The sequence below is a fragment of the Aquarana catesbeiana genome, linkage group LG04, assembly GCF_042186555.1.
Source record: "Aquarana catesbeiana isolate 2022-GZ linkage group LG04, ASM4218655v1, whole genome shotgun sequence".
In the NCBI taxonomy this organism is placed as follows: Eukaryota; Metazoa; Chordata; class Amphibia; order Anura; family Ranidae; genus Aquarana; species Aquarana catesbeiana.
In genome coordinates, this window is record NC_133327.1 from 548,005,611 (window position 1) to 548,032,319 (window position 26,709).

Sequence of the window (26,709 nt, forward strand, 5' to 3'; positions counted from 1 at the left end):
TATCAGCTCCCATCAGTGAGGAAGAAAAAAATACTTATTTGCAAAATTGTATAACAGAAATAAAGAAAAAAAACCCCAGTGGTAAATAAATACCACCAAAAAAAAAAAAAAAGCTCAGTCTCAAAAAATGGTGTACAGTGTTGTATGACCACGTGACAGCGCTGAAAGCTGAAAACTGGCCTGGGAAGGTAGGGGGTGAAAGTGCCTGGTTTTGAAGTGGTTAATAAAACGTTTTGATTTGCCCTACATGGGCAAGGAACAGAACTTGCTTTTACTATGATGTGTAGCAGTATTTTTGTCTGTTCTTAGGCAGCCCATACATTATTCATTTATATTCATTCAATTCAAACAATTCAGTTAAACAAAAGAAATTACCTGACTCTCCCATCCACACATGCAAGGTAGATGGGGGAATAACTCCTACTGATGCATTGTATTCTGACAGTGGGGAGACTTCCCCACTGCCAGAATACACTGATTAGTGTTGCTGGCTATACGGCACTGATCGATCAGAAAAAACCCAACAGGGTGGTTCTACAGAAGTCGATCAGTAGACTAAACTTTTGTACAACCCACTGACCCTGTGCACGGATTGAAATTCAGACGATCTCTGCTGGATCGTCAGAATTTCCTGTATGGCTGGCTTTACACCACAAATTTATTTAAAAAAAAAAAAAGTTAACACAATAGAATCAGTATAATTTTTCTTTTTATCTTTGTTACCAAAGACATTTCGAAAATGCAAAAGGTCCCAAGCACATTTTCCAACTAGGTGGAAAATGAAAGCAAACTATTTACCCCCTTCATGACCAGACCATTTTTTGCGATATGGCATTGCGTTATTTAACTGACAATTGTGCGGTCATGCGACACTGTACCCAAAAAAATGTATGTCTTTTTTCCCCACAAATAAAGCTTTTTTTGGTGGTATTTGATCACCTCTGTGGTTTTTATTTTTTGCGCTACAAACAAAAAAAGACGGACAATTAAAAAAAAAAAAAAAAAAAAAAAAAAAAAAAACACAATATTTTTTACTTTCTGCTATAAAACATATCCCCAGAAAAAAATGTAAAAAATCTAATTTTCATCATTTTAGGCCAATATGTATTCTGCTACATGTTTTTGGTAACAAAATCCCAATAAGTGTATATTGATTGGTTTGCGCAAAGGTTATAGTGTCTACAAACTATGTTTTTATCTTACTAGTAATGGCGGGATGCTAACTGACACCTTTTTGGGGACCAGTGACACTCTAGTGATCAGTGCTAAAAATTTGCACTGTCGCTGTACTAATGACACTGGCAGGGAAGGGGTTAACATCAGGGGCGATCAAAGGATTAAATGTGTGCCTAAACAGTGCTTTACTAAACTGCAGGAGGTGCTATTACTAGGGGAAGGCATGGATCCATGCCCCTGCTTTGCAAGAACACAGGATCCATGCCTTCCCTACTGACAGAATGGCAATCTGCCTAGTTTACATAGGCAGACTACCGTTCTGCCTCTGTATGGAAGGATCAGCAGGTGCTGCCGGACATCGAGTCAGCGGTATCCACTGATCGCACCTCTAACCTGTAAATGCTGGATCACGTACTAGGTATATGATCGAGCGCAGTAGAGCCGCCTTGCCGCTGTATATCTAACTGATATGGTCGCCAAGCAGTTAGTAGAATTTCATCTACCAATTTTCTTTCTAAGTATGTTCATGTGATTTCCTGATCGTTACAGGAGTCAAATTGACGGTTGTTTTCAACCGCAGTGACAAGAAAATGCAAAAGAGCAGGATAAAAATTTGTGGAAATGTGGTTCTCATTCAGCAAAGTCCCTTCTCACCAAAACCAAATGTTAAAAACAAGCAAAATATTGACATATGCTGTGTAGTGCTCAGAATATTCATACAAATGTCCGTTCAGAAATGTGTATGGCCAGCTTAACTCCAAACTGTCTAACTATGGGACATATAAAACAACAAACAAACAGAGCAGGCTGACCTACCGGCAGCCCTTTTCAACCTTAAAGAGGTTGCAAACCCTCAAGTTTTTTCACCTTAATGCATAGGATGCATTAAGGTGAATAAAACTTCTGACACAATTGGAAAATTTAGGTAAAAAGCCTTTTAATTTTCCAATGTGTTTTTGGAATGTGAAAGAAAACAAACATATGCAGATGGGGAGAACATATAAACTCTGCATACATAGGGGTTTAAAAATTGTTATAGCTGTGATTTTCTTTATACCCTGATTTCCTAAAAGCGTCTGCACGATCCAGTGGCCATAATGCTGTATGTATTCCGAAATACCTCAATCAGAAAAAATACTACATTAAGATCACTAGATGGCGCTGACAATCAGAGGAAATCACTGCATTAAGAAATAAATAAATCAATCAAAATAAAAAATGTATATATATATTTATTTATATTTATGTATTTATTTATGTTCTACTAGTTTAGTTGCTGACAGTTTTTATGCAGTAGAAGAAAGATGTCAACACAATACAGTCTCATAGACATGATAACATAACACTAATAAGAAAAGGAATTACCCTTCTACCAAAGATAACAACAGTCTGTAAGTAAAGTAAATATTCAGTTTAATACAACAGTTACTAGAAAATGAATACATAATACTAGCATTCAACATATTTGAACGTTCAGATAACTCATTTAAACAGTAACTGTATATTCACAAAATTAGATTATCCATTTCTTTTAATAAAAATAGTTACCTGGAGCATTGCAACTGGCTGGGTATATGCCTCTGTTTGCGTTGTTAGGATTGTGGATTTTGGTATAACTGGACTCTGCACAGTAGTAGTGGGAGGTGGTGCAGAAACAGGCTCCTTACTGACAGTAGGTTCTGTGTTTCTTCGATTTGCCCAGTCTATAATATGTGAAACAGAAATCACATTTTATTATGATAAAATGAGTCTGAGGTGTATTAGGAGCAAAAATAAATGCAAACACAAACCCTAAGCATGAATTAGACACATGGACACTAGCAGATGCATCATTAATGTTTTACTTACCTGCTCTGTGCAATGGTTTTGCACAGAGCAACCCTGAGCCATCTCTTCTGGGGTCCCCCACCGGTGCTCTGAACTCCTCCTCTTGTCTGTGTCCCACCATAGGAAGCTGCTTCCTATGGTGGCACATGTGCAGGCTCAATTCCAAGTCTGGCTGTGTGTCTTTTGTCACACATAGCACGGCACTGCCCCTCTCCCTCATCACTGCAATTGGAGGTAGATTGAGACAGGACTCAAGTAGGTATTTGGTGGGGAAGAGCTGTATATAAGATTTTTTACCTTAATGCAGAGAATGCATTAAGATAAAAAAAACTTTCGCCTTTACAACCACGTTAAGCAAACTCAATCACTGTCCATGCTGCATATACAGTATGCTTTAGATATTATTAAAGTGGAACAATAGGTAAACGGCTAAATACACCATTAGTATAAATATGTTGCATCTGTGTTACCTGGTAGTAGATTTGTCCTTCTCCCAGTCTTGAGATTTGCAGGAAGCCCAATAACCTAACTTTTTTCCTAATTCAGTTAAGCCAGATAGGTCAATTTCCTGTCTCCGGCCAGTGACTGAACAGCAAACAGACTAATGAAGTCATCATTCTGTTCTCTCCTTCTGTCACCATATTCTTTGCCGGTGTTCTGACAAAATAGGCAACTCTGCAGAATATCAAACCATTTCACTTCCGGTTTATTAAAAACGTGATTAATTGCAGATTTCTATCAAGTAATTTCACATGATGAGGAATAAGTGTTTTGACACAAGAGTGGCAACCGAATGCAGTGAGTGCACAGTATTATGAGCGGAGATTGTTGCTCCGCTCCAACACTAACCAACAAAATGTCCGCCTCCTAGGCAGCCACAACTTCATCCCTGTTAGCTGCTGTGCTGTGAAAACACCCAAATGTTCCTTTACCTGACTGCATTCAGTTGCCGCTGTTGTTTCCAAACACAAATTCGTCAAAATCTGCAATTACTGTGGGTTTTAAGAAACCGGAGGCGACGTGGTTCGATATTCTGCCAAGTTGCGTATTTTGTCAGGATAGCTGCACATGTAGGATGTCCGAGTAGCTCCTAGAACTCCCCTCCCACTACTGATCTGGGTGCTCCTGTACAAGAGGCTAAGTATACTATTTCCCTATTACTTACACTAGTAGCATTTAAATATATTGTTTTAAATATACATAACTGCATTCACTGGTATGTTGCCTACAGTTCAGCTACATAATTATATTTAAAATAAATTTTTACTATATTGCAATCAAATCTCCCACTCGCTAGAGATTTAAAGTTAAATTGTTACCATTATTAACAGTTTCTTGATCAATCATTCCACCTTCTGAAAAACCTTCTAGATCATCCAGTTTCACTTTTTCCCAAGAAATATATGTGACTCCAAGATCAACATCCCAGAACTGCTTGTACTCTGTTTTCACACCTTTATTTAATGCCCAAGCGATCTAAAGGAATTAGAAATTAGACAAATAAAATAATTCATAGAAAAAGAAAACCCCAAAGGTTTGCAACAGTACCGACAACAGAACATACTACTGATTCTTGTTCTAAAGAGTCATCTTTTGTTACCTCATGGGTTATAATAACTTAATAAACTATAACTTTATAAACGTAACCACCGCTAAACTGCCCTGAGGACAGGACAAACAAGGAATCCATCTGTCTGAAGCTGTGGCTTTGAGGTGGATTCCAATTGCTTTGTGTCCAGGCAATGCATAGAAATTTCCTTTGGATGCTTTGGAGCCAGGCAACAGGATGGTAGGACTATATCCTCATTGAGGTGAAAGGCTGATGCCATTTTAGGAGGAAAGAATGGTCTTGGACGTAACACATTGTGAAGTATGAGGAATGGCTCCTTACAGGAGAGAGCCATCCACTCAAAGACATGTCTGACACGTGATACCAACCAAAAGGGCTACTTATCTAGGAGAGGTCATCTAGGAGCATATCTATGATGGGCTCAAAGGGCAGTTTCTGCACTGCAGAGAGAAGGTTGAGTTACCAAAGAAGCGAGGGTGCTGCAATGGGGGCTCAATGCAAGCTAACCTTTTACAAGGGAGAGCAAAGTCAGAGGTCTTTGAAAGAGAAAGAACAAGGCTGCGACCTGTCCTTTCAGAGTACTTAAAGTCAAAACCTGATCGTAGGAAGGCCAGAATGCAAGGCACAGAGTAATCTCTGTAAACGAAGTGTCTATGTTCACACCAGGCAAATAAGCATCTCCAAATATAATAGTAGAGCTTCCCGAAAGTGTCTTTTCTTCTTTCAGAAATGTACGAATAGTATACTCAGAGGCCTACCTATCTTTTAAGACCTGTGCTTCAGCAGCCTTGTCATATAAGAGGAGGTCCAGCCCCCCATGAAAAAATGAAAAGTCAGCAGCTACAAATACTGTAGCTGCTGACTTTTTTTATTAGGACAATAACCTGTCCTGGAATCCAGCGATGTTGGCACCCCAGCCAATGTTTCCATCGGCTTTCGGGTGTTGCTACCACCAATTACCTGTAAGGGAAACCAGCAGTGAAGCCTTGCAGCTTCACAGCCAATTCCCTAGTTCCCTACTGCGCATGTGCGAAGTGTGCTGCGCTTTCTGAATGGCCCAGCGGCGGAGGAAGGAGGGGGGCCAAACTTCCAGGGGACCTCGCTACATCTCAGAGCAGCCAGTTCTCCCAGGAGTAAGGACAGTACCTGTCAAAAACAGGTACCCATTCTCCCCTCCCCCCGAAAGGTGCCAAATGTGGCACCAGATGGGAGGGAGAAAGCAGATAATTGGAGCTTCGCTTTAAATCCAGAGACTGATAAGAAGGATGGAACAGAGGGCCACTGAGATCACAGATCTTGTCTGTTGGGAACGGGCCAGAAATTGTCTGCTAGAGGTCTGAGTATGTCTGTGTACCAGGTTCTTCTGGGCCATTTCAGTGCAATGAGAAGCACTCTTTTCCTCTCTTGCTCGATCTTTTTGAGAAGATGATGCAGAATTCACACTGGAGGGAGGGCATAGATTAGCCTGAACTGAGACCAGGGAATTGTCAAGGCATCTATGGCCAGCACTAGAAGATCCTTTGTCCTGGCTATAAAAAACAAGTTAAACGAAGAGCCATTTCTCCATGAAGGAGAAGAGGTCCACCAGCTTGGGATGCAAAAAACAAAACTGAGGACTCAGCATTGGGGTAGGGTTATTTAGCGATGGAACCAAGTGGACATGTCCTCAAAAGCTTCCCAATGTCCAATCAACAGAAGATGTATGCCCAAAATCCAGAAACAGGCAGAGATGAGCGGGTACGTTGTGGTGCCAGTAGGAGCCGCCCTGTCGCAGTATATGTACTGAGGCAGGTCGGCAAGTGGATAAAGATCCTAACTACCCCATGTATCATAACATCCTCAAACTTGTACATAAAGTGATATATTTAAATTTTATGTAATTCTGCATAGTAGCCGATGTGTTGGGGCCATCCGCAGTTTCCTTCTTTGAAATTATTGAAGAAGCCATAGGCTAAGAAACACTGATCTTTTTAACACCGAGTTAAAATATCTGCTAATAATTTTCAGAAGCATTCACATGTCCATCAAAAATGCTGTCCAAACTAAACTTCTATCAATCAACTTGTAACTTTTGCCTCTTCACAGCATCTATTTGAAGTAAAATGCATGTTACTGCAATGTGCATTAATTGTGTTGGGACAATAAATGCCGTTCCCTGTCAAAAAATAGTGCATGCAATGCACGGCCATTGTGAGGTGCCATTTAGAATGAATGGCACCACATTGCACCAACGCATTTAATGTTCTTTACTGCAAATAGATGGTATGAACGAGCCCTTATCGAATGGCCTTTTAACTGTTGGGAGTAGAGCAAAAGCTGCAGTTATGTGCCCAGGGACCAGATTCCTAAAGCAATGGAAACATCCCGCAGCTTCATAAATGATAAATATGTAGTAGTGTTGCCCAAATTAATTCAATAATGTACGATATATACGCATATCAATAAATAACTAAAATAAAACCACTTTTCATATCATAATAATTAAAGTGCTAGTGCAAACAATAAACCAGTGAAAATGTTGAGTGATGATTGAATTGTGCAAAAATACAAAAGAAAGTCCACTGAAAATTGTGTTCAGATAGTGATTATTTTTAGAACTTGTGCAGAAAACAAAAGTCTCTATTCAATAAAGTGCTTCATAGATAAAACACAGTCTTCCCCCACTTTACAGCCTGTGCTTTAATTCACCAGGTGAAGTGCATGCTCACCTTCATATCAGACCCACAAAGGGTCAATAATGCATATAAGGAGATCAATCTCATGGATCAGATAATGATGCTCAGGTTCCTTTAAGAGTGATCTGGTTGTCCTTCTAGAGTGGATCCACAGTTCACAAGCAGCTCACAGGTAACATATAAAGAGAAAAACAGCCTCCAATAGCACAGTACCTGAGTTAATCAAATTAACAAACCGTACAGAACCCAGCTTCATAAGGTGCACTCAAATTTATTAAATAAAAGATAGGCTTGTATTAAAATCTAACGTAAATCTCACGTATTCCAATGGACAAAATCAGGCTGTGAAGTGGCGGAACACTGTCCGTGTTTTATCCATGAAGCACCTTAATGAATAGGGACTTTTCGTTTTCTGCACAAATTCTAAGAAGAATCACTATCTTATCACAATTTTCAGTGTACTTTTTGTATTTTTGCACAACCATCTTTCAAAATTGTCACTGGTTAATAGTTTATACTAGTACTTTATTTATTATGATATGATATGTGGTTTTATTTTAGTTATTTATTGATATGTGTGTGTGTGTATATATATATATATATATATATATTAATTACATTACTGAATTAATTTGGGCAGCACTACCACATATTTATCATTTATTTTCCTGCGGATGTGGAAACACATTTGGTGGTAGCAGCAGCCTTACATTTTTTTTGCATTATCACGAGGTGGCAGCACGCAACTACTTCACCTTTTTTACTATCCCGCAGCTTCCATTTATTTGCCACTTTGCAACAATTTTAAAAAGCTGCAAGAAACAAAGTGGATTGCAGCGTTGTGTAACCTGGAAGATTTACTGGGTGACTTGTTGCAAAGGCAGTAGATCGTAGGTTGTATTGATGAAGAGCAATTGTCTTTTGTATATTTATTGGCCCTTTACCCAAAAGTAAAAATGAAACCCATCCACTCCTGAGCTATAAAGGCTGCTAGAAGCAATCTTGCTTGCTTCTGGCCATAAGGATACCAGCCTATATTCACAGCCAAGTCAAGTAAAGTGACAACCCTTCGCTCATTGGTGGTAATGCTTGTTCTGAAAAATCATAATTAGTATAGCATATCAGTGCATGGTAATGGAAAAGGGATTTCAGGTTAAGCAGAAGAAGGATTGGACACAGCAGGTCTTACCAGGGAAATCAGTGATGAGTCACTGATAACATATTTAGGCTACAATCACACTAGCTGAAGCTCTAAAAAATGGTCCATGGTGGATCGCTTTTCAGAGTGCCATTAAGCAGCTACTGTCAGGTGTTCAGTAGGCAATTCTTCTGCTCCTGAATTTTTCTGCTGAATGGAAGTTTATAATGGGGCTAACACACTGCAACTGCAAGCGTTTGGCTCACGGTTGCAGCATGGCCCCATAGACTTAATGACGGAGTTTGACAGGCAGTGTGGCCTGTTAACTCTGCATGTTTAGTTAAATTTGCAGTGGCCCCTGAATTTTAACAGCTGCCACTAGCTGTTATTTGGGCGACTGGGGGGGGGGGGAGTAGGTAAACCAGGAATCGTCTGTCTTTGATGCCGCTGATGATGAACTGATGCCGTCGGGAAGGAGTTTTAGAAATAATAAGGTGCGAACGACTAGATTTAGAGATTTTGTTTTCTTGCCCCAAGGACTATAAATGCAGTTAGTGTGAATATTAAATATAGTTTGTAATTGCTGTTTACACGGGTTTTGAAAAATAGGGAAAGGTGAAAGTGCATTACATTTTAATGCTTTTTTTTTTTTTTTTTTGTTTTAGGATGATTATTTATTTCATTGTGTGTTGTTCTATTGTTTACATGTGTGTAAGGCATTGTTCTCTATATAAGTGTGGCATGAAACTTTTGTTGCATTTTTTGCAATGACATAAAAGGCCTTCTATTCTGTTCTATTGACTTTGAGCAAAAGCATACCTTGATGATTTTCGATCCAATCTTACAGGAGCCAGAACTAAGCTTCTGAAGAGCTCTGAATGCATCTTGTCTGTGAACCATGCAAACGTAGGCACAGCCTCGAGGTGGAATCATCTGTGAATAGTTCAAAGAAGTACAAAAAATAAAATATAAATAAAAATATAAAAAAAATTACATATATTGCATATATTTAATAAAAAAAAAATTATTGCATATATTTGCAGAGACGAACATTGGCTGAATCCATTTCAAGTTAGCTTGATATACCACAATGTAGACATCTTTTTTGTATTGAGCACACATTAATTAAAGTACCCTTTTCTGCACACAATACCTGCCAGATTGTCAATTACCTCTAAAACATGTTTCTTAAAGCCTAACTAAAGGCAATTTTTTATTTTTTGCAAACAGGCAGACTCTTTATTGCAGATGAGACATGCAGTGTCTCTTTTGCAAAAAAACAAACTTTCCTGCCTGTTCACAACCATCTGCAGAATGTAAACGTGTACATTTGGCAGCACAGTGCCAATGTGCCAGGATAAATGACTCCCATGTGTGTGTGTGTGTGGGAGTGACAAATCAAGACAGCCAAAGACTGTCGCCTGGAAAAAGCTTGGTAGATGATGCCCATGCCACCGAGGGACCTCGACGGCATTGGACCTTTGGAGCAGAGATAATTATTGCTGCCTCTTTAATAGAATAGAATAAATTCAATTTCTAACAATGTGGGTACTTCAAAATGTCCCAGAGGTTGCACATGTAACAAAAAGACGACTCTCATTGGATGAAGCATTTTTTTTTTCAATGTAAATGTATGTTTTGCTTATTAAATAAGACTGTTTTTATTCACTGTTATGTGTTCAATGACTTCCTATGTAGAAAATCCTTGTTTTTCAGTGGCGTACCTACAAACAATTTTGTTCATGGTGCTTAAAGTTAATCTGTCACAAACCTGGGCAATTAAAATTGCTCATCCATGTCTTCATGGACCTTGCTTTGTGCACTGGTCCAAATCATTTGGTGGAGGAGGGATTATGATGTGGGGTTGTGTTTCAGGGTTTGGGCTTGGCTCCTTAGTTTCAGTGAAGGGAACTCTTATGCCCCGTACACACGGTCGGACTTTGTTCGGACATTCCGACAACAAAATCCTAGGATTTTTTCAGACGGATGTTGGCTCAAACTTGTCTACACACGGTCACACAAAGTTGTCGGAAAATCCGATTGTTCTAAACGCGGTGATGTAAAACACATACGTCGGGACTATAAACAGGGCAGTGGCCAATAGCTTTCATCTCTTTATTTATTCTGAGCATGCGTGGCACTTTGTCCGTCGGATTTGTGTACACACGATCGGAATTTCCGACAACGGATTTTGTTGTCGGAAAATTTTATCTCCTGCTCTCCAACTTTGTGTGTCGGAAAATCCGATGGAAAATGTCCGATGGAGCCCACACACGGTCGGAATTTCCGACAACACGCTCCGATCGGACATTTTCCATCGGAAAATCCGACCGTGTGTACGGGGCATTAAGGCGTCAGCATACCAAGACATTTTAGACAATTTAATGCCCCCCTTGAGGATGGTCCAGTGCACAAGGCAAGGTCCATAATTATATGGATGAGCAAATTTGGGGTGGAGGAACATGACTGGCCTGCACAGAGTCCTGACCTCAATCCAATAGAACACCTTTGGAATGAATTAAAGGGGAGACTGCGAGCCAGGCCTTCTCGTTCAACATCAGTGCCTGACCTCACAAATGTGCTTCTGGAAGAATGGTCAAACATTCCCATAGACACACTCCTAAACCTTGTGGACAGCCTTCCCAGAAGAGTTGAAGCTGTTTTATAGCTGCAATAGTGGGCCAACTCAATACTGAACCCTATGGACTAAGACTGGGATGCCATTAAAGTTCTTGTGCATGTAAAGATGTCCCAATACTTTTGGTAATATATAGTGCATCTTCCTGCATGGTGATTAAGGAAACCCCCCATTTTAACATAAAATTTTGCAATCAATAGATTCCATAGGCAGACACACAAGTTGCCATGAATGCAATATGACATGGTTTAGAAAGGCTAACAGAAGAAATGTGTTGGGCAAACCATGCCAGTGATGTTGTCAATTTAAGCACTATTTGCAGCAATCAGGTGCTTAATGAGCTCCGCTGATTGTCTCTATAGGAAAACCACTGTGCTAGCAGAAGTTGATCATTCCCTTTTCTTTGAAAATTTTAGAGCGCCAATATCACTTTGGGGTGTGATGGTAACAAACATATCAGCTTATTTGGAAAGGCGATTGTGGCAGATCACTGTAGCCTAGCAACAGGATCAAGGATAGGCAAACATCTCAATGCACTTCATTCTTGGTCAAACATACAACCATCTACAGTAAAAATCAAGATATTGACAAAACAATAGTTCTAAACTGGAAAGGGTTTACTTACATTAATAGATTCAATCTGTCCAAACTCTTCAAACACATTAGTCAAATCTTGTTGGGTTGCCTTTTTGTCAACCTGTCCAACCCAGAGTGTAGTACTGCACACTGAGAATGGTTGAAAACACGTGTTAAATTTTTTTTTTTTTACAATTTAAAACTGCACGCAACTACATCCCAAAATACTGTACAGAGTAAATACAACAATTGTATGCATACCACTTAGAGTTTTGGACCGAATAGGAGGCAGACCCTTTTTCTGTCGCTCTTTTTCTCGTTCTCGAGCCCTCCTCTCACTCGAATATGAGCGTGAGGTCTTTCGTTTTCTCTCTCTTGACTTTGACCGAGAACGTTTTCTGTGCTTGCGCTTCCTTGATCCAGATCGAGATCTTGAACGTCTTTTTCTAGGTGATCTTTTTGGAGTAAAAATAGAAACAAAGGGATTTATTGCTTACCTGTAAAATTATTTTCTTGAAAGTACAGTACAGGATACCGCTCCATTAGTCACAAACACTGGGATGAATGCAGCCACCTTCATGTGACTGGACACTGGCAAACAGAACTTTGGACAGCCCATATAATCTCTCCTTCTTCCAGTTATTCCCAGTTTTGTTGCAAGTAATACAAGAAAAATGCCAGGCCAAGGACTACTCCCCAGCCTAACAGTCAGTAACAACTGTCCAGGTTAATGACAGAAATGACTTCCCTGATTCAAGCACTGGTCAGCCACCAGGTCAGAAAGATCCCTGCCTCACAGAACAGGCAAATGGGGTGATCCAAGGATGGGGCAGTTTGTCCAATGCATTTAAAATACAGAGCTGCAGGGCCTGGAATGAAACTGGGTAAACTTCATTGACTCAAAGGAACCTATCATCAAAGGCCAGAACTCTTATGCTGCGTACACACGGTCGGACTTTTCCGGACTTTTGGCGGACTTGCGGCAGACTTTCTAATGAACGGACTTGCCTACATACGATCACACAAAAGTCAGACGGATTCGGATGTGATGACGTACACCGGACTAAAATAAGGAAGTTGATAGCCAGTAGCCAATAGCTGCCCTAGCGTGGGTTTTTGTCCGTCGGACTAGCATGCAGACGAGCGAATTTCTGGGTCCGGTGTAGTTACGATGTAATGATTTGAAGCATGTTTCAAATCTAAAGTCCGTCAGATTTGCGGCTGGAAAAGTCTGCTGAAAGTCCGGGGAAGCCCACACAAGATCGGATTGTCAGCCAGCTTTAGTCCGTCGGACTTTTGTAGATGAAAAGTCCGACCGCGTGTACGCGGCATTACACAAAGCAGACTGATGGGAGCCTTTAGGAGAGGAGAGTTATAACGTGAGATACCCAATCCTGGTCCAAAACTAGGTCCAGGTACCCCAAGAGATGGGTCAGTTCCATTGCAGATTTCTTAATCTTGAGGATCTGCTCAAAGTTCTGAAGTGTCTGTTTTGTCTGCAGGATGTTGGATGAAAGGGCCTGGGTGGACATTGTCTAGATATAGATAACCCACAAAATAGGATCCCCTCAGAACGTAGCAGTGCAGGTGCAGGGGGCGGAATATTGATGAAAACCCAGGGGGCTGTGGACAGGTCAAATAGGGTGGAGAATGGGCAAGGATCTGACAACTGGTCATGGGAACCACTGTCAGTTGCATAGACAAGCTAGATAGAGCAGAGCAGGCGTTTTCAACCTCCAACCTCTGGTCCACATGGTCCTTAAAGACCAGGACGCCCTCAACTGGAACCATCAGGTATTTGTAAAAATAGCTGGATCCATCACTGAAACCATTCACTTTTTGTAGTAAGCCTCTTTAACAGGGTAAAGCTGAGCAAACGGCTTACGAGTGACACACACTTTGTCTGCCCACAGCCAGTCCCTGTACAGAATATTCTGTACTAGCGGTTGAATTGGAAATGCCTTAGTGGGCGTCTTGGATTTTGAGATCTTTCATACTGGTTACCTCATGACCGGAAAGCAGTTCCAACATAAAACATATGCGCACTACGTCCATCTAAACTGCAATGGTTTAAGTCTAGGAGAGATCAAAATTGAATGGCCCTCCTCCAGGGGGCAGACCTCCAACCCTGATGATTCCAGTTCCCCTTGCTCTCCATCATTGGGAAGCAAAGCTTCTGCTATGGCGAGTCTGAAAGTGGATTAGTAGGGGACGCCAACTATTGGTTGAAGCTCACATCACAAATGTAATTATTATAAGAAGACTTTTAGCAGTTATGAGAAAATTCAGTACGTCAGATGGCATCGATTTAATGTTTGATGTATTTTGTGATTTATATGTATTTAGAATGTAAGCTTCATGACCATGGGCCCTCATATTTCTTCTGTATCGAACTGTATTGTAACTATACTGTTCCCCCTTATATTGTAAAGCGCTGCGCAAACTGTTGTCTCTATATAAATCCGGTATAATAATAATAATAATCCTGTATAAAATAATAATAATTATTATTTGTTAGCACTTCACTGGCTTATTTTTTTAAATCACATTTGGTTATATGTAGAGAGAATAACATAGAAGTGTACAGCAGCTGTAAGAACTGGGAAATGGGGGGGGGGGGGTTTGCACAAGTAATATCAGTATTTGGGATTTGCAGCACAAAGGGTTACTCTGTTGTATTTGATTTTCTGGTCAAGACCTGATTGTGCGAAGGCCAGAGTGTAATGTACAAAGTAATCTCTGGGACTAAAGTGTCTGTGTTCACATCAAAAAAAAAAAAAAAAAGATTGTCAGGTGCAATTAGAATCCCTGGTCTCTTCTCTTGCTCTATTTTCTTGAGCAAACAACATAAGATTTGCACTGGAGGGGAGGTGTAAATTAGCCTGAACTGAGACAAGGGTATTATCAAGGCATCTGAGGCTAGAGGCAGAGGATCCCTGGATCTGGCAACAAACAGAGGCAGTTTGTTGCAGAATCTGGAGACTAGGATGTCCACATCCACAATCGCCCATTTAAAAGAGAAGGGCATTTTTTTTGGCACTTTCATACTTAGCTGTCCCCCAATGCCTCTGCACTGAGAACCGAGCAATCGAACACCGCCGATCGTTTCAGAGCTCTGTGAGCAGAGAGAGCTCACTGGAGCACTGAGCTGTGGAGGGGGCAGAGCAGGCATCTCAGGCTCTCAGCAGCTCGCTGAGAGGCTAAGCCATGTGTCAGTCCAGGCACCTGGCAGATCCAGACACCGTGGTTGGGATGACGCAGCGCCTGGATTGACATTGCTGACGTCAGAAGAGAGCGGGTCACAGGGGAGAAAAACGAACTGCACTCCGGTGATCCAAATGAGCTCTGGCTATACTTCTCCTTTAAGGCATATCAGATTGAAGACATCTGTAGGAAGGGCCCATTCTCCTTGATTCACGTGATGGAAGCTGAGATAATCTGCTTTCCAGTTGTCCACTCTTGGAATGTGATGTGCTGATTTACTAAAACTGAAGAGTGCAAAATCTGATGCACCTCTGCATAGAAACCAATCAGCTTTCAGGTTTTTTTTGCCAAAGCTTAATTGAACAATTTGAAGTTAGAAGCTGATTGGCTACCATCCACAGTTGCATAAGATTTTGCACTGTTCAGTTTTAGTAAATCACCCCGGAATGTCTGTCCAAAATATGATCAGGTTCTCTTCCTTCAAGGCACCCAGACTCCTGGTGCCTCCTTGATGGCTGATACAGGCAACCACAATGGCACTGTCTTTCTGAATCCTAATTGGGTGCTTTGGAAAGGCATACGTGTGGGGTGCCTTGTGCAGTCAACTTTAAGAGGTTGTAAACCCCGAGAAAAAATAAAACCAAAAAATAAAAACCTGTAAGACAAAAGACACAATGAGCTAGTATGCATCGCATACTAGCTCATTATAAAATACTTACCTTAGAATGAAGCCCTCCAGTGGCACCTGCACACCGCTAAGACAGCTGACATCTTCCCCGGTGTTTCTTCCGGGTTCGTGGGCTCTGGTGCTGTGAGTGGCCGGAGCCGTGATGACGTCGCATTCGCACGGGAGCTGCCGATTATGGCAAGGCCTCTGAAGGCCCGGCAATTGCTTTGGCTGAATGCACTCTGAATATCTTCGAAATTGTGCAAGTTTAGGAGATATTCACAGTACCTACAGGTAAGCCTTATTATAGGTTTACCTGTCTGTACAATTAAAAAATAAGACTTTAATTCCTCTTTAAGCTGTCCAAGTTTTAGCCATAAGATTCTAAACACCTGAATGAAGATACTGGAATTGTGTCTCATGAAGTGTTTTAGGGGCATCTATGAAGAATGTTAGCACAGAAGGCAATTGCTGGCTAACAGCACATCCTGAAATACAGGGTCATGTTGGTTGTTCATTGCTCAAGTCCAATTAGCTTGATTTTGGCATACTGAAACTGCTGCAAGAGCAGGTTGCAGGCATGGGCCTGCAAGATTAACCAATTCAGCCCCGGAAGGATTTGGCCCCTTAATGACCAGAGCATTTTTTGCGATACGGCACTGTGTCGCATTAACTGACAATTGCCCAGTCGTGCAACGTTGTACCCAGACAAAATTGACGTCCTATTTCTTCCCACAAATATAACTTTATTTTGGTGGTATTTGATCACCTCTGCGGGTTTTATTTTTTGCACTATAAACCAAAAAAGACCGACATTTTTGAAAAAAAAAAAAAAAAATTTTTTTTTTTTTTACTTTTTGCTATAATACATACCCAAGAAAAAAATATATATAAAAAAATTAATTTATTCATCAGTTTAGGCTGATATATATTGTTTTACATATTTTTGGTAAAAAAAAAAAAAAAAAAATCGCAATAGCCGTATATTGATTGGTTTGCGCAAAATTTATTTATCTACAAACTATGGGAAAGATTAGGGACTTTTATTTATTATTATTTTTACTGGTAATGGAGGCGATCTGCGATTTTTAGTGCGACTGCGACATTGCGGCGGAAAAATCTGACCCCACTTTTTGGGGACCAGTGACATTATTACATTGATCAGTGCTATAAAAATGCTAACTAAATGTTAACTGTGTTCCCTCAGCGTGTTCTAACTGTAGGGGGGATGGGTTTACTGAAACATGACAGAGATCACTGGGGACAGTAGATCTCGGTCATGTCACTAGGCAGAACCGGGAAATACCTTGTTTACATAGGCAGTTCCCCGTTCTGCCTCTCCTCGCTGCGATCGCAGGCCGCCGGCAGACATCGAGTCCACGGGACCCGCTATTCTGCTTTTACGGACTGACATACAGGTACGTCAGTTCACGCAGGAGAGCCGACTTGGCGCAGTATATCTGCATGAGCAGGTCGGCAAGTGGTTAAAGAATGCTTTTAGAAGCATCTTATAGTTTTCATCTTCAGAATCTTTGAAAGATGGAAAATCTTCATTAGGTACAGTGAGATGTTTGAATAGAGACAGCGGGATCAACTACAGGAATGGCCCTACTGCTTTGTGAATACTTTATCCACTGAATAAAGTTCGGTAAAAATTTGTGAGGAGTGAAAAATCTTTCAGGAGTGATCCAGCTGTCATGGCCTACACACTCTATCTATTCATGGACCGGTAACGTTTTGCAAGGTTTTGTAGGTCTCTGGGTACCCAAAGAGGCATGGGAAGATGGAAACGAGTCAGCTTGCACAACGCCAAGGCTTTTATGGACATAAGAAACAAGCTTCGCTGTGTAAACTGTTGGCGCTATATAAATCCTGTATAATAATAGTTTGCATCCTGTCACGTGAAACTCCCTTTTCAATACATAGACAATCTGGGGCAGAATTTTTTTTTTTTTTTTTGCAGCCTCCTCTAAGATTTCCTCAATATCTTCTTTATTTTCTCTTATTTACCAAAAATATGTAGAAGAATACATATCGGCCAAACTGAGAAAAAAATGTGTTTTTATATAAATTTTTTGGCATATCAAGAGCAGACTCTCGTTGAGAAATGGGACTAGGAGTGGCATTTTTGAGCCGTGGACGAAGATTGCTATATTAACCACATGCCGACGATATACCTCGGCAGAATGGCACGGCTGGGCAGATGGGTGTACAAGTACGTCCCCTTTAAATCACGGCATTGTGGGCATGCGCCGCCGCGTACTCTGTGACCGTTCCTGCGGGAGCCCCGGACTCGGTGTCCACCGGGGGCCCGCGATCGTGTCACAGAATGGGGGGATGCAATCCCCCCGTTAGAATCACTCCCTAGGACACGCTTAACCCCTTGATCGCCCCCTAGTGTTTAACCCCTTCCCTGCCAGTGTCATTTACACAGTAATCAGTGCATTTTTATAGGACTTATTGCTGTATAAATAACAATGGTCCCAAAATAGTGTCAAAAGTGTCCGCCATAATGTCGCAGTCACGATAAAAATCGCAGATCGCCGCAATTACTAACAAAAAAAAAAAAATAATAATAAAAATGCCATAAATCTATCCCCTATTTTGTAGACGCTTTAACTTTTGCGCAAACCAATCAATATACGCTTAGTGCAATTTTTTTTACCAAAAATATGTAGAAGAATACATATCGGCCTAAACTGAGAAAAAAATTTGTTTTTATATATATTTTTTGGGGATATTTATTATAGCAAAAAGTAAAAAAGTTTCCTTTTTTTTAAAAATTGGCTCTATTTTTTTGTTTATAGCGCAAAAAATAAAAAAAGCAGAGGTGATCAAATACCACCAAAAGAAAGCTCTATTTGTGGGAAAAAAAAGACGTCAATTTTGTTTGGGTGCAACGTCACACGACCGCGTAATTCTCAGTTGGGGTTAGGATTATAGGGCTGTTGCCCGGGGGGAGGGTATGTAATTTAAAGCTTTGCTAGTATCCAATCACATGAAGGTTCCCCCCTAAAACCCATGGTGTATGCATATTCTGCCTGTGTCCTGTACTGTATGATTAGGATAAGTTATTTGTGTTCCCCAATGAACGCCTGGAGAAAACACATTTTTTTACCTACTGCTGTTATTCCAAGCTCTCATTTTTTTAAGACAAAATTTATCCAAATACTCTGATTTCTATGGTGTAATGAGGTAAAGTATGAAACCTTGATCGTGATTTGGAACGTGTCCTTGGCTTTTCATCTTTTACTATCTTCTTTTCTTCCTTTTCAAACATCTCCTCAGTTACATCTTGTATTTCTTCAATATCCATATCCTTAAAAAGAAACAATTCAATACATATATATTTATGAACGTAACGCCCTTTATCACTTGACTTGTACCCAGTGCAATAAGGATCTCTGGACATCTTTACTAGACATGGCAATAAAGGCTAAGTTCACCTTTATGAAGAAAAAAGAAAAAAAAAAAAAGCTCATATTTTTGCAGGTGGGAAAAAAAGTGCTTTTATTGTTTTATTTCACAGAAACCTGCAATGCCAGGCTCCTGCAAATTATAATTCCAGCTCTCTGACTGTACCTCTGTATGGGCTTTCAGTTAGAGAGCTGGAGGAATTGTCAAGGGCTACAAGTGTGGTGATTACGGCAATTGTATTTGAGAACTTCAAGTTGTCGTGGTGTCAGACAAGACTCGTAGTTCTTGTACAGATCGGTGTACGGGTGTAACATGTAACATGGTTGCTAAAGGTTTGGTAAGCTTTAATCTGAGTAATCTACCAGCTTCCATCAATTAAAATATCTTATGTATCTTTTTTTCTATAAGATCCCAAAAGTACATTACCAAGCTCAAAGACTTCATAAAAAACAAAAACAAAAAAACAAACAATCTGTGAAACCAATTTTGTTCAAAATGAGTAGCCTCAATTACAGTGAAATAACATCTATTTGGTTGTTTGGATGGTATTTCAATCTGAGCAACAAGTATTTAAGGCTCCAATAAATGTTGAAAACAATACCTCTTGCTGTATATTTTGTGAATTGTGATGCGGCAGCTCTTTCTCTAAAAATGCTTGCTGGCTGTCATCCTGGGATGGTGTAGCAGAGTTTTCCGATTCAGACATAATTTCCTGGGCTTCCTGAACAGCTACCTGGAGAACCTATAAGATCACAGCAATCCAACAATTACTTAAAGAATATGACTAAATGCAATGGGACCTAAGCCGGCCATAGACAGTTAGAATCTAGGACCTTTTAGCAGGGACCAACCGAGATTCAAAACATTTATAGCCACTAGCAATAATTATTGTGTTCTCCTGGCAAGGATGGCTCCCTGTGCCCCCACACCAGGAGAACACAATAGCACAATAGTGTTGATGGGGGAATTAAGCGATTTTCTTTCCAGCAACTTACAAATTTGGGGGGTTTGCGGATTATGGGAAAATTCAGGGGACACCGTTGGCCACAAAGGCGTTACTGTGGGAACCATGACAACAATATTTGCTCATCAGATTGTAGTAAGCGGTGACAGGGTCTCCAACACCCCCCCCTCCTTACTGTTCCCAGGGACAGGGGCTTACCACTGGCAGATTTCACAGTGCCCAATCAGCACAGCTCAATACAAGACCAGTGTACTTTGTCCCTCTTAGTCATGTAACAAAATTAATGACTTCCATACAATGGAAAAGTACAAAAAATACAATTTCTTTTTCTCCCTCTTTACCTTCACAGCCTTCAACATGGTTTTATAGCTCTTATGAGTGCAGAGAATCCCTATCATCTTACCACATGCAACAAAGTCAGGACAGTATCACTTACCTTTTTCTTCTATATAGGACCAGAAAAGTTCCTCAACATTTTACAGTTTTTTCACATTTTTTTCTAACATAAAACTGATTTTCAATTCACAGTGAGGGGAAAACTGGAGTAGCCGATTGGTTACTATGGATAGCTGCCCCAAATTCTGTCTGCTCCAGTTTTAGCAAGTTCCCTTTGTGATTTCACATTGTGTGTTTTCAATGTGAAAAACAGAACATAATAGTCACCTTTGGAGTATGTTGCTGCTCCAAAAATTGCTGGCGGAATTGTTCAAGATTTTGCTGATGCTGCAAATGTTCCGCAATTTGATGGAAGAGAGAGTTATTCACAGACTCCGATGAAAGAGACCTGAAAATATATTAGAAATGTTCGGTTGAATAAAAACAAACATGAATATCAAGACATCTACCAGCTATGTTCCACAGTGTGTAAAAAAAATCAAATCAAAGGGAAATGACAATGACATGAAATGACAATGTATTTTAGTGAGCATATATTTTACGTTATTGCAGTGTTTTTCTTGATGTGGCTTTTATACTTACACTTACTTTATTCATATGGAGATTTGAATATTAGCCAGATTAGCCACTGCAATTATTCTGCATATCTGCTTAAAGTGGTTTTAAAGTCAAAATTTTTTTTACCCTAATGCATTCCCTGTATTTGGTAAAAGAAAGTCTCACTTAGGCCCCTTTCAGACGGGGCGGACTCCATCATGCGGATTCGCCTGCTCAGCAGGGGATCTCTCCGCTAATCCTCGCTGAGCAGGCAGATGACAGGTCCGCGTCTGCTCTGCATAACCCGCTGTACTCTATGGGGTGGTTGGATGGAAACTAACTACTTGTCCATTTCCATCCGACTGTCACCTGATTCGATGGATGGGGAACGAATCCCCATTTGTCTGTTTTTAGCGGATAGGATCGGATGGCGGCGGGTGTCAGCGGACACATGTCCACTGACATCCGCCGCTCCATAGAGAGCCATTGATGGTCTGATCGGGTTAGCCTGAAAAACTGACAGGTGGACCCGATCAGTCTGTCAGTATGAAAAAGGGCCTGAATGTTCGGTCACCCTGCCCCTGAACACTTACCCGTCTCCTCTCATGCTCCAGTGATGTCCCCGGCTGCAGCACTGCTGCTCTCTCATCACTCAGGAGACACAGGCAGCAGCTGCTTTCAATCAAATTCTTTGAAGAAAGAGCATGGAGGAAGAGCGTGGCTGAGCTGCATGTGTCTATGGATGCACACAGCACGGCTTGGGATCACGTATATGGGTCCTCCCTTAACAGCCAACTTGCTGAGGGGGCATGCAGAGGATGGTGGGGGTACTCCAGAAGAGGAGGTAAGAGACCACTCTCTGCAATATATTAGCACAGAGCAGGTAGGCATTATATTTTATTTTAGGGGTAAAAAAAACACTTTAAAGATTAACTAAATCCATTTTTTTGTAATTTTGAATGAGGATTAAAAGGATTAAGGATTAAAACTGCTGTCAGTTTGTTTGCCATCAATGTCCCATCACTTTCCGTCCTCCAGACAGCACAAGCACTGTAAAGAAATCTCTTCAAAAGTAATGGAAGACATCCTATATCTCACGTCTATTCTCCTTATGCCCGTTTTCTTTCATCCCATTCCTTCTCCTCCTCCCCCCCCCCTCTCTTCCTTTCTTCCTCTCCCCTTCTCCTTCCTTCCTTTTTCCTCCCCCCTCCGCTGTCCCTACCAGGTTTGGTTGAATATTGGGCCACTCATCTTATACTATCAAAAATGTATGAAGATTTGAGCTTTGAGAGGTATGGTTGAGTGAAACTTCTGATGTTTGCACATCTGGAATATCTGATAAATAATGGCTATTGTTTAAGGGCCAATTTTACTGTTTTTATTCTCACTGCAATGACTGTATTAAACTCTTGTATTGTACTGCTGATTTGTTCAATAAAAAATTTTCTGTTAAAAAAAACAAATCTCTTCAAAATGACAGCTGTCACTGTTCTGGTGACAATCCAAAATGTTTGACCTTTCCTAACTTTTGGTTACAAAAGGTGCCTTTCCTTTGCAGGGACACAGACTGCAATAAACATGTTCAAAAAATGTTTGCTTTAGATACTTTAACAATAGCTTATACAACATACCAGCCACAAAGTACAATGTTGTTTAATAAGGTGGCCAACGTACAAGAGTTAACCTGGCCATACACGCAGAGATATTTGACCGGTTTTTCACCTACTGCCCGACACCCCTCGATTAAGAAAATCAAATGTGCCAGATGGAAAATCTTTGGCCGAACAGCACCAGATGTAGACTGCTTGGGTATTTTGACAACTTGTGTGGTCAGCTGTAAAACTACAATAGTACTTTGAGAGATGTGTCCATCCAAGCTATGCAGTGTGGATGGAGGAATCAGTTATATTTTCTTTCGTTCAGCCTCTTTTCTTTTCCAAAAGGAGCAAACGTGGAAGCCCAACCACTGTGTCACAGAAAGCAGAGCCTGCATATATAAAATGTGCAAATATGGCTGCCTTTATGAACACAACTAATAGAAAATTATAGATAGACATAATATTTTTAAATATCATACTAAATGTATAAATAATTAAATATTGAATCTACAAGAACTGCTACCATGAAAAAAGTGTATTACTGTGCTTACTAAGACTGATGTGAACAATTCTTTGCACCCTGCACAGTATGTTAGCACTACATGAAAATGGGAAATTAAGAAAATGCATCTTTGATCTGTTTCAGAAGCATATTCAACTGGTGCAGTATTACTTATGACCACTAGATGGTGGGATCACTTTTTCTGTGCTGCTTTTATTTATTATTTTATTTATTTCAGGTACTTATATAGCGCCGTCAATTTATGCAGCGCTTTACATATCCATTGTACATTCACATCTGTCCCTACCCTCAAGGAGCTTACAATCTAAGGTCCCTAACTCACATTCATACATACTAGGCACAATTTAGACAAGACCCAATTAACCTACCAGCATGTCTTTGGAGTGTGGGAGGAAATCGGAGTACCCGGAGGAAACCCATGCAGGCACAGGGAGAACATGCAAACTCCAGGCAGGTAGTGTCGTGGTTGGGATTCAAACCAGCGACCCATCTTACTGCTAGGCGAAAGTGCTACCCACTACACCACTGTGCCGCCCATGTTTTATCCCTTCCAATATATTCTGAAGAATACTTAAAGCGGTTGTATACCCAGCTTGCACATTTTTACCTACAGGTAAGCTTAAAAATAGGATTTTTTCTACAGCTTACCTGTAAAATCCTTTTCTGGAGTACATCACGGGACACAGAGGTCCCGTGATGAACTCCAGAAAAGGATGTACTCATGGTCCAGCGCCATAAGGCTGTATTACAGGCAAAATCTCAAGGAATCTTCTCTCCTTCCAACGAGGCTCGGATACCATACATTTTGGCTGATAGCTTTTTCGAATGAATCCGACTGAAGTCCATGATTCTTAATAGAACCGTCCAGACCTCCAAGTATGCTCCAAGAGCACATGTCACATTACTGACCATCCACCTAACAGACACTGGTGAAAAAACTGAGGTACTTCCTGTGTAGGAGGGGTTATATAGGGGAAAACTTTTTGTTTGATTGATTGATTTACCAGTGTCCATTCACCAGTAGGTGGCGTATAACACATATAGTAATGACTGCTCTGTGTCCCGTGATGTACAATAAAGAAATAAGGCTTACCTGTAGGTAAAATCAATATCTCCTAAACCTGTAGAGTTTAGGAGACATTCACCTTGCATGCAGCCGCTGATATGCGGTCCACACTAGCTCGTTATGCCTTTGCCTTAGAGATTTTATTTATTTATTTTCAGGGCATACAACCACTTTAAAAACATTACATAAAAATGTTTTGCAGCAAACTCTTGGTCCAGTAAGCCACCACCAAAAATAAAATATTACAAATGTATCTCTAATGTACAATATGAATGCAATATTATATATCAGAACATATACTTACATTGATGATGCCTCCTTTTTTGGGGGCTCTTCATTCTGGACTGTGTCTTCCCCAAAATCAAACCTGTCCATTAGTTTCTGAGAACAGAAAGAATTAGTTACGTGTACACATGTGATCATTTTTAATATAGACGCCACTAAAAAGAACTTGTCACCACAGGTCACTTCCAAAAAAATACCAGCCCTGTAAAAGAACAGGCGCTATACTTAACTTTCCAGGGGCCAGGGTCCTTAAACGCCGCCGCTTCAGTGTTCCCTATTAGCTGCAGATATTCCGTATTGCGTTTGGTGGTGGAGTGCCTCTGTTTTTTGTGGTGGCAGGGTTACTAATTAGCGCCTTGTAAGTTTGTGGCACTCTAAAGATGGGAGCATATGGTCATGCTGGACTGAAACTAAACATAATTTTACAAGAGCATGGCTAGCTTTGGCAACTACATTTAAAAGGGGATTTTAACTTGGCTCGTGCAGGGCTAAAAATGAGTAATTTAACTACCCAGCAGCATATACTTACATTCCCTGCACACCCATGCTGCTCCATTTGGCTGCCAGGATCAAAGTGAACTACCCAGCACTTGTGGGTATGGGGTGAGCATGTGATCTTCTCCTAAATGATCCAGCACAGTTACATGTGGCCGAGAAAGAAGTCTATAGCCCTGTTTAAGTGCCATAAAGTCAAGTGTGAAACTTAAAGTGGTTCTAAAGGTTCAAGGTTTTTAACCTTCATGCAATGAGGAGAGAGGGGGAGTGGGGCTGAGCCGTGGCTCTGTGTGTGAACAGACAAGCAGCGCAGCTGCTCAGGAGGAGGGAGGAACCAGATCTGATGGGGGGACCCGAGAAGAGGAGGATTGGGGCCGCTCTGTGCAAAATCAATGCACAGAGCAGGTAAGTAAGACAGGTTTGTTATTTAAGAAAAAAAATGCCTTTAATATCAATTTAAGCTGGCCATACGCTAGCAGATTATCAAAATGATCGTTCATACAAACATTCGTAAGAAAATTCTAATCTGTACATTTGATGACAAACGTAGTTTAGAAGTACTTCAAATAATGTTTGCTTTTAACATTCGATTTTGGCGTAAATGGACTTTCCCGAACAAAAACAGAAATTATTTTGAGAGAAATTTCCATTCATTTGAATTTCCTCATCACTGTGATCAAAAATGAACATGGATCTGACCCCACCATTGATTAGGGAATTGAAGGGATATCTCAAAAACAAAATTCTAGCAGTGTATGACTTTACACATTTCTCAGTCCAGATGACTAAATGGAGGAGGTAGGAATACATTCAGTTTTTAACATTGCCATACATATGTACACAAATATAACATAATCCAAATTAAAGTGACTAAATGATCCTCCATAAATCCATATACATCCACTACTTAATGGCCTCTGTAAACTATTTTTCCATAAATTAAATCTTACTGTATTTCTCCGCCTCTTTGTAACACCCTCCCCAAACCTCTCCTTCTTCTCCCACTTGTATTTGTTTGGAATGAGCAGTGCACGTCTGTTGCGGTCTTGCGCACTGTGCACACTACATATTCCATAGTTGTTAGGAGTGAGCAAGAGAGGATAGATATGTTCCTACATATAGGGAGATCATGGGGGAAAAAACACAGCCACCCTCTAACAGGAAGTCAGATCACAGCAGCAGCAGAAAAAAAAAAAAAAAGGAATCTGGAGATTTGGCTGAGAGTAAAAAAGTTGCTTTTTGAGTTAGGAATACATACTTGAATATAATTTTATCTTTTTAAACTAGTTTAGTGTCACTTTAACTGTTAAAGAAACAATATTTGAAACGTACCTTACTCAGTGATGATACACTGTGCTCCAAAGGGTTCAGAGTGTTTGTTGCGGTAGCTGCAGCTGTAAGTTGAGCAGTAAGTGCTTGCAACTGAACCACAAGTCCTGCATCTAGTGCTTGGAGAAGTGATGGCTGAGGCTTTTGTTGCTGTACATGCAAAGACTGAACCAAGTGCTGAAGCTGTAGGATGACAAAAATTCAAAGACGTAAATACGTGGATTGTATTAAAAAGTTAAGATACAAAAAATCACTGTAGAATTATCTAAATTGCAGTTTTTGATACATGTAGTGACGCACGTTTTGTGCAAAAAAAAAACAGGTATGGTCTACGGCAGCTCCTATATAAAGTGTGTCTAGTCTCAGAAAAATAGATCTTCGTTACTGTAACAATCCTGCTCGGTTAGGCTCCATACACATGATCAGAAAACCATACGAAAACCATATGACAAATACCGCATTTAAAGCGATCATATGATAATCTGATAATTTGTACACAGCTTTTGAGAGCCGATCACGGCAGTTCATCCGATATTATCCGAAGAGACAGACATGAAAAATGTTCTCGTTCAATACCAGATCGAACAATTTTCATCCGATACAAATATAATACAACACGTGACTTCTG

At 40.5% G+C, this 26,709-nt stretch overlaps 1 protein-coding gene across 2 annotated transcripts in view; it reads right to left on the bottom strand.

Annotated features, from left to right (window-relative positions):
* Positions 1-26,709, bottom strand: part of SCAF8 (SR-related CTD associated factor 8) — a 115,368-nt gene that overhangs the window by 14,314 nt on the left and 74,345 nt on the right. For both annotated transcript variants that reach the window (XM_073627933.1, XM_073627934.1), the window contains 10 exons: positions 26,085-26,264; positions 24,277-24,353; positions 20,516-20,636; positions 19,490-19,630; positions 18,681-18,790; positions 11,862-12,055; positions 11,650-11,750; positions 9,206-9,319; positions 4,323-4,479; positions 2,725-2,879 (listed from right to left, as the gene is read on the bottom strand). In XM_073627933.1, the coding sequence (XP_073484034.1) occupies positions 2,725-2,879; positions 4,323-4,479; positions 9,206-9,319; positions 11,650-11,750; positions 11,862-12,055; positions 18,681-18,790; positions 19,490-19,630; positions 20,516-20,636; positions 24,277-24,353; positions 26,085-26,264 (1,350 nt within the window). The remainder of the gene's footprint in view (positions 1-2,724; positions 2,880-4,322; positions 4,480-9,205; positions 9,320-11,649; positions 11,751-11,861; positions 12,056-18,680; positions 18,791-19,489; positions 19,631-20,515; positions 20,637-24,276; positions 24,354-26,084; positions 26,265-26,709) is intronic.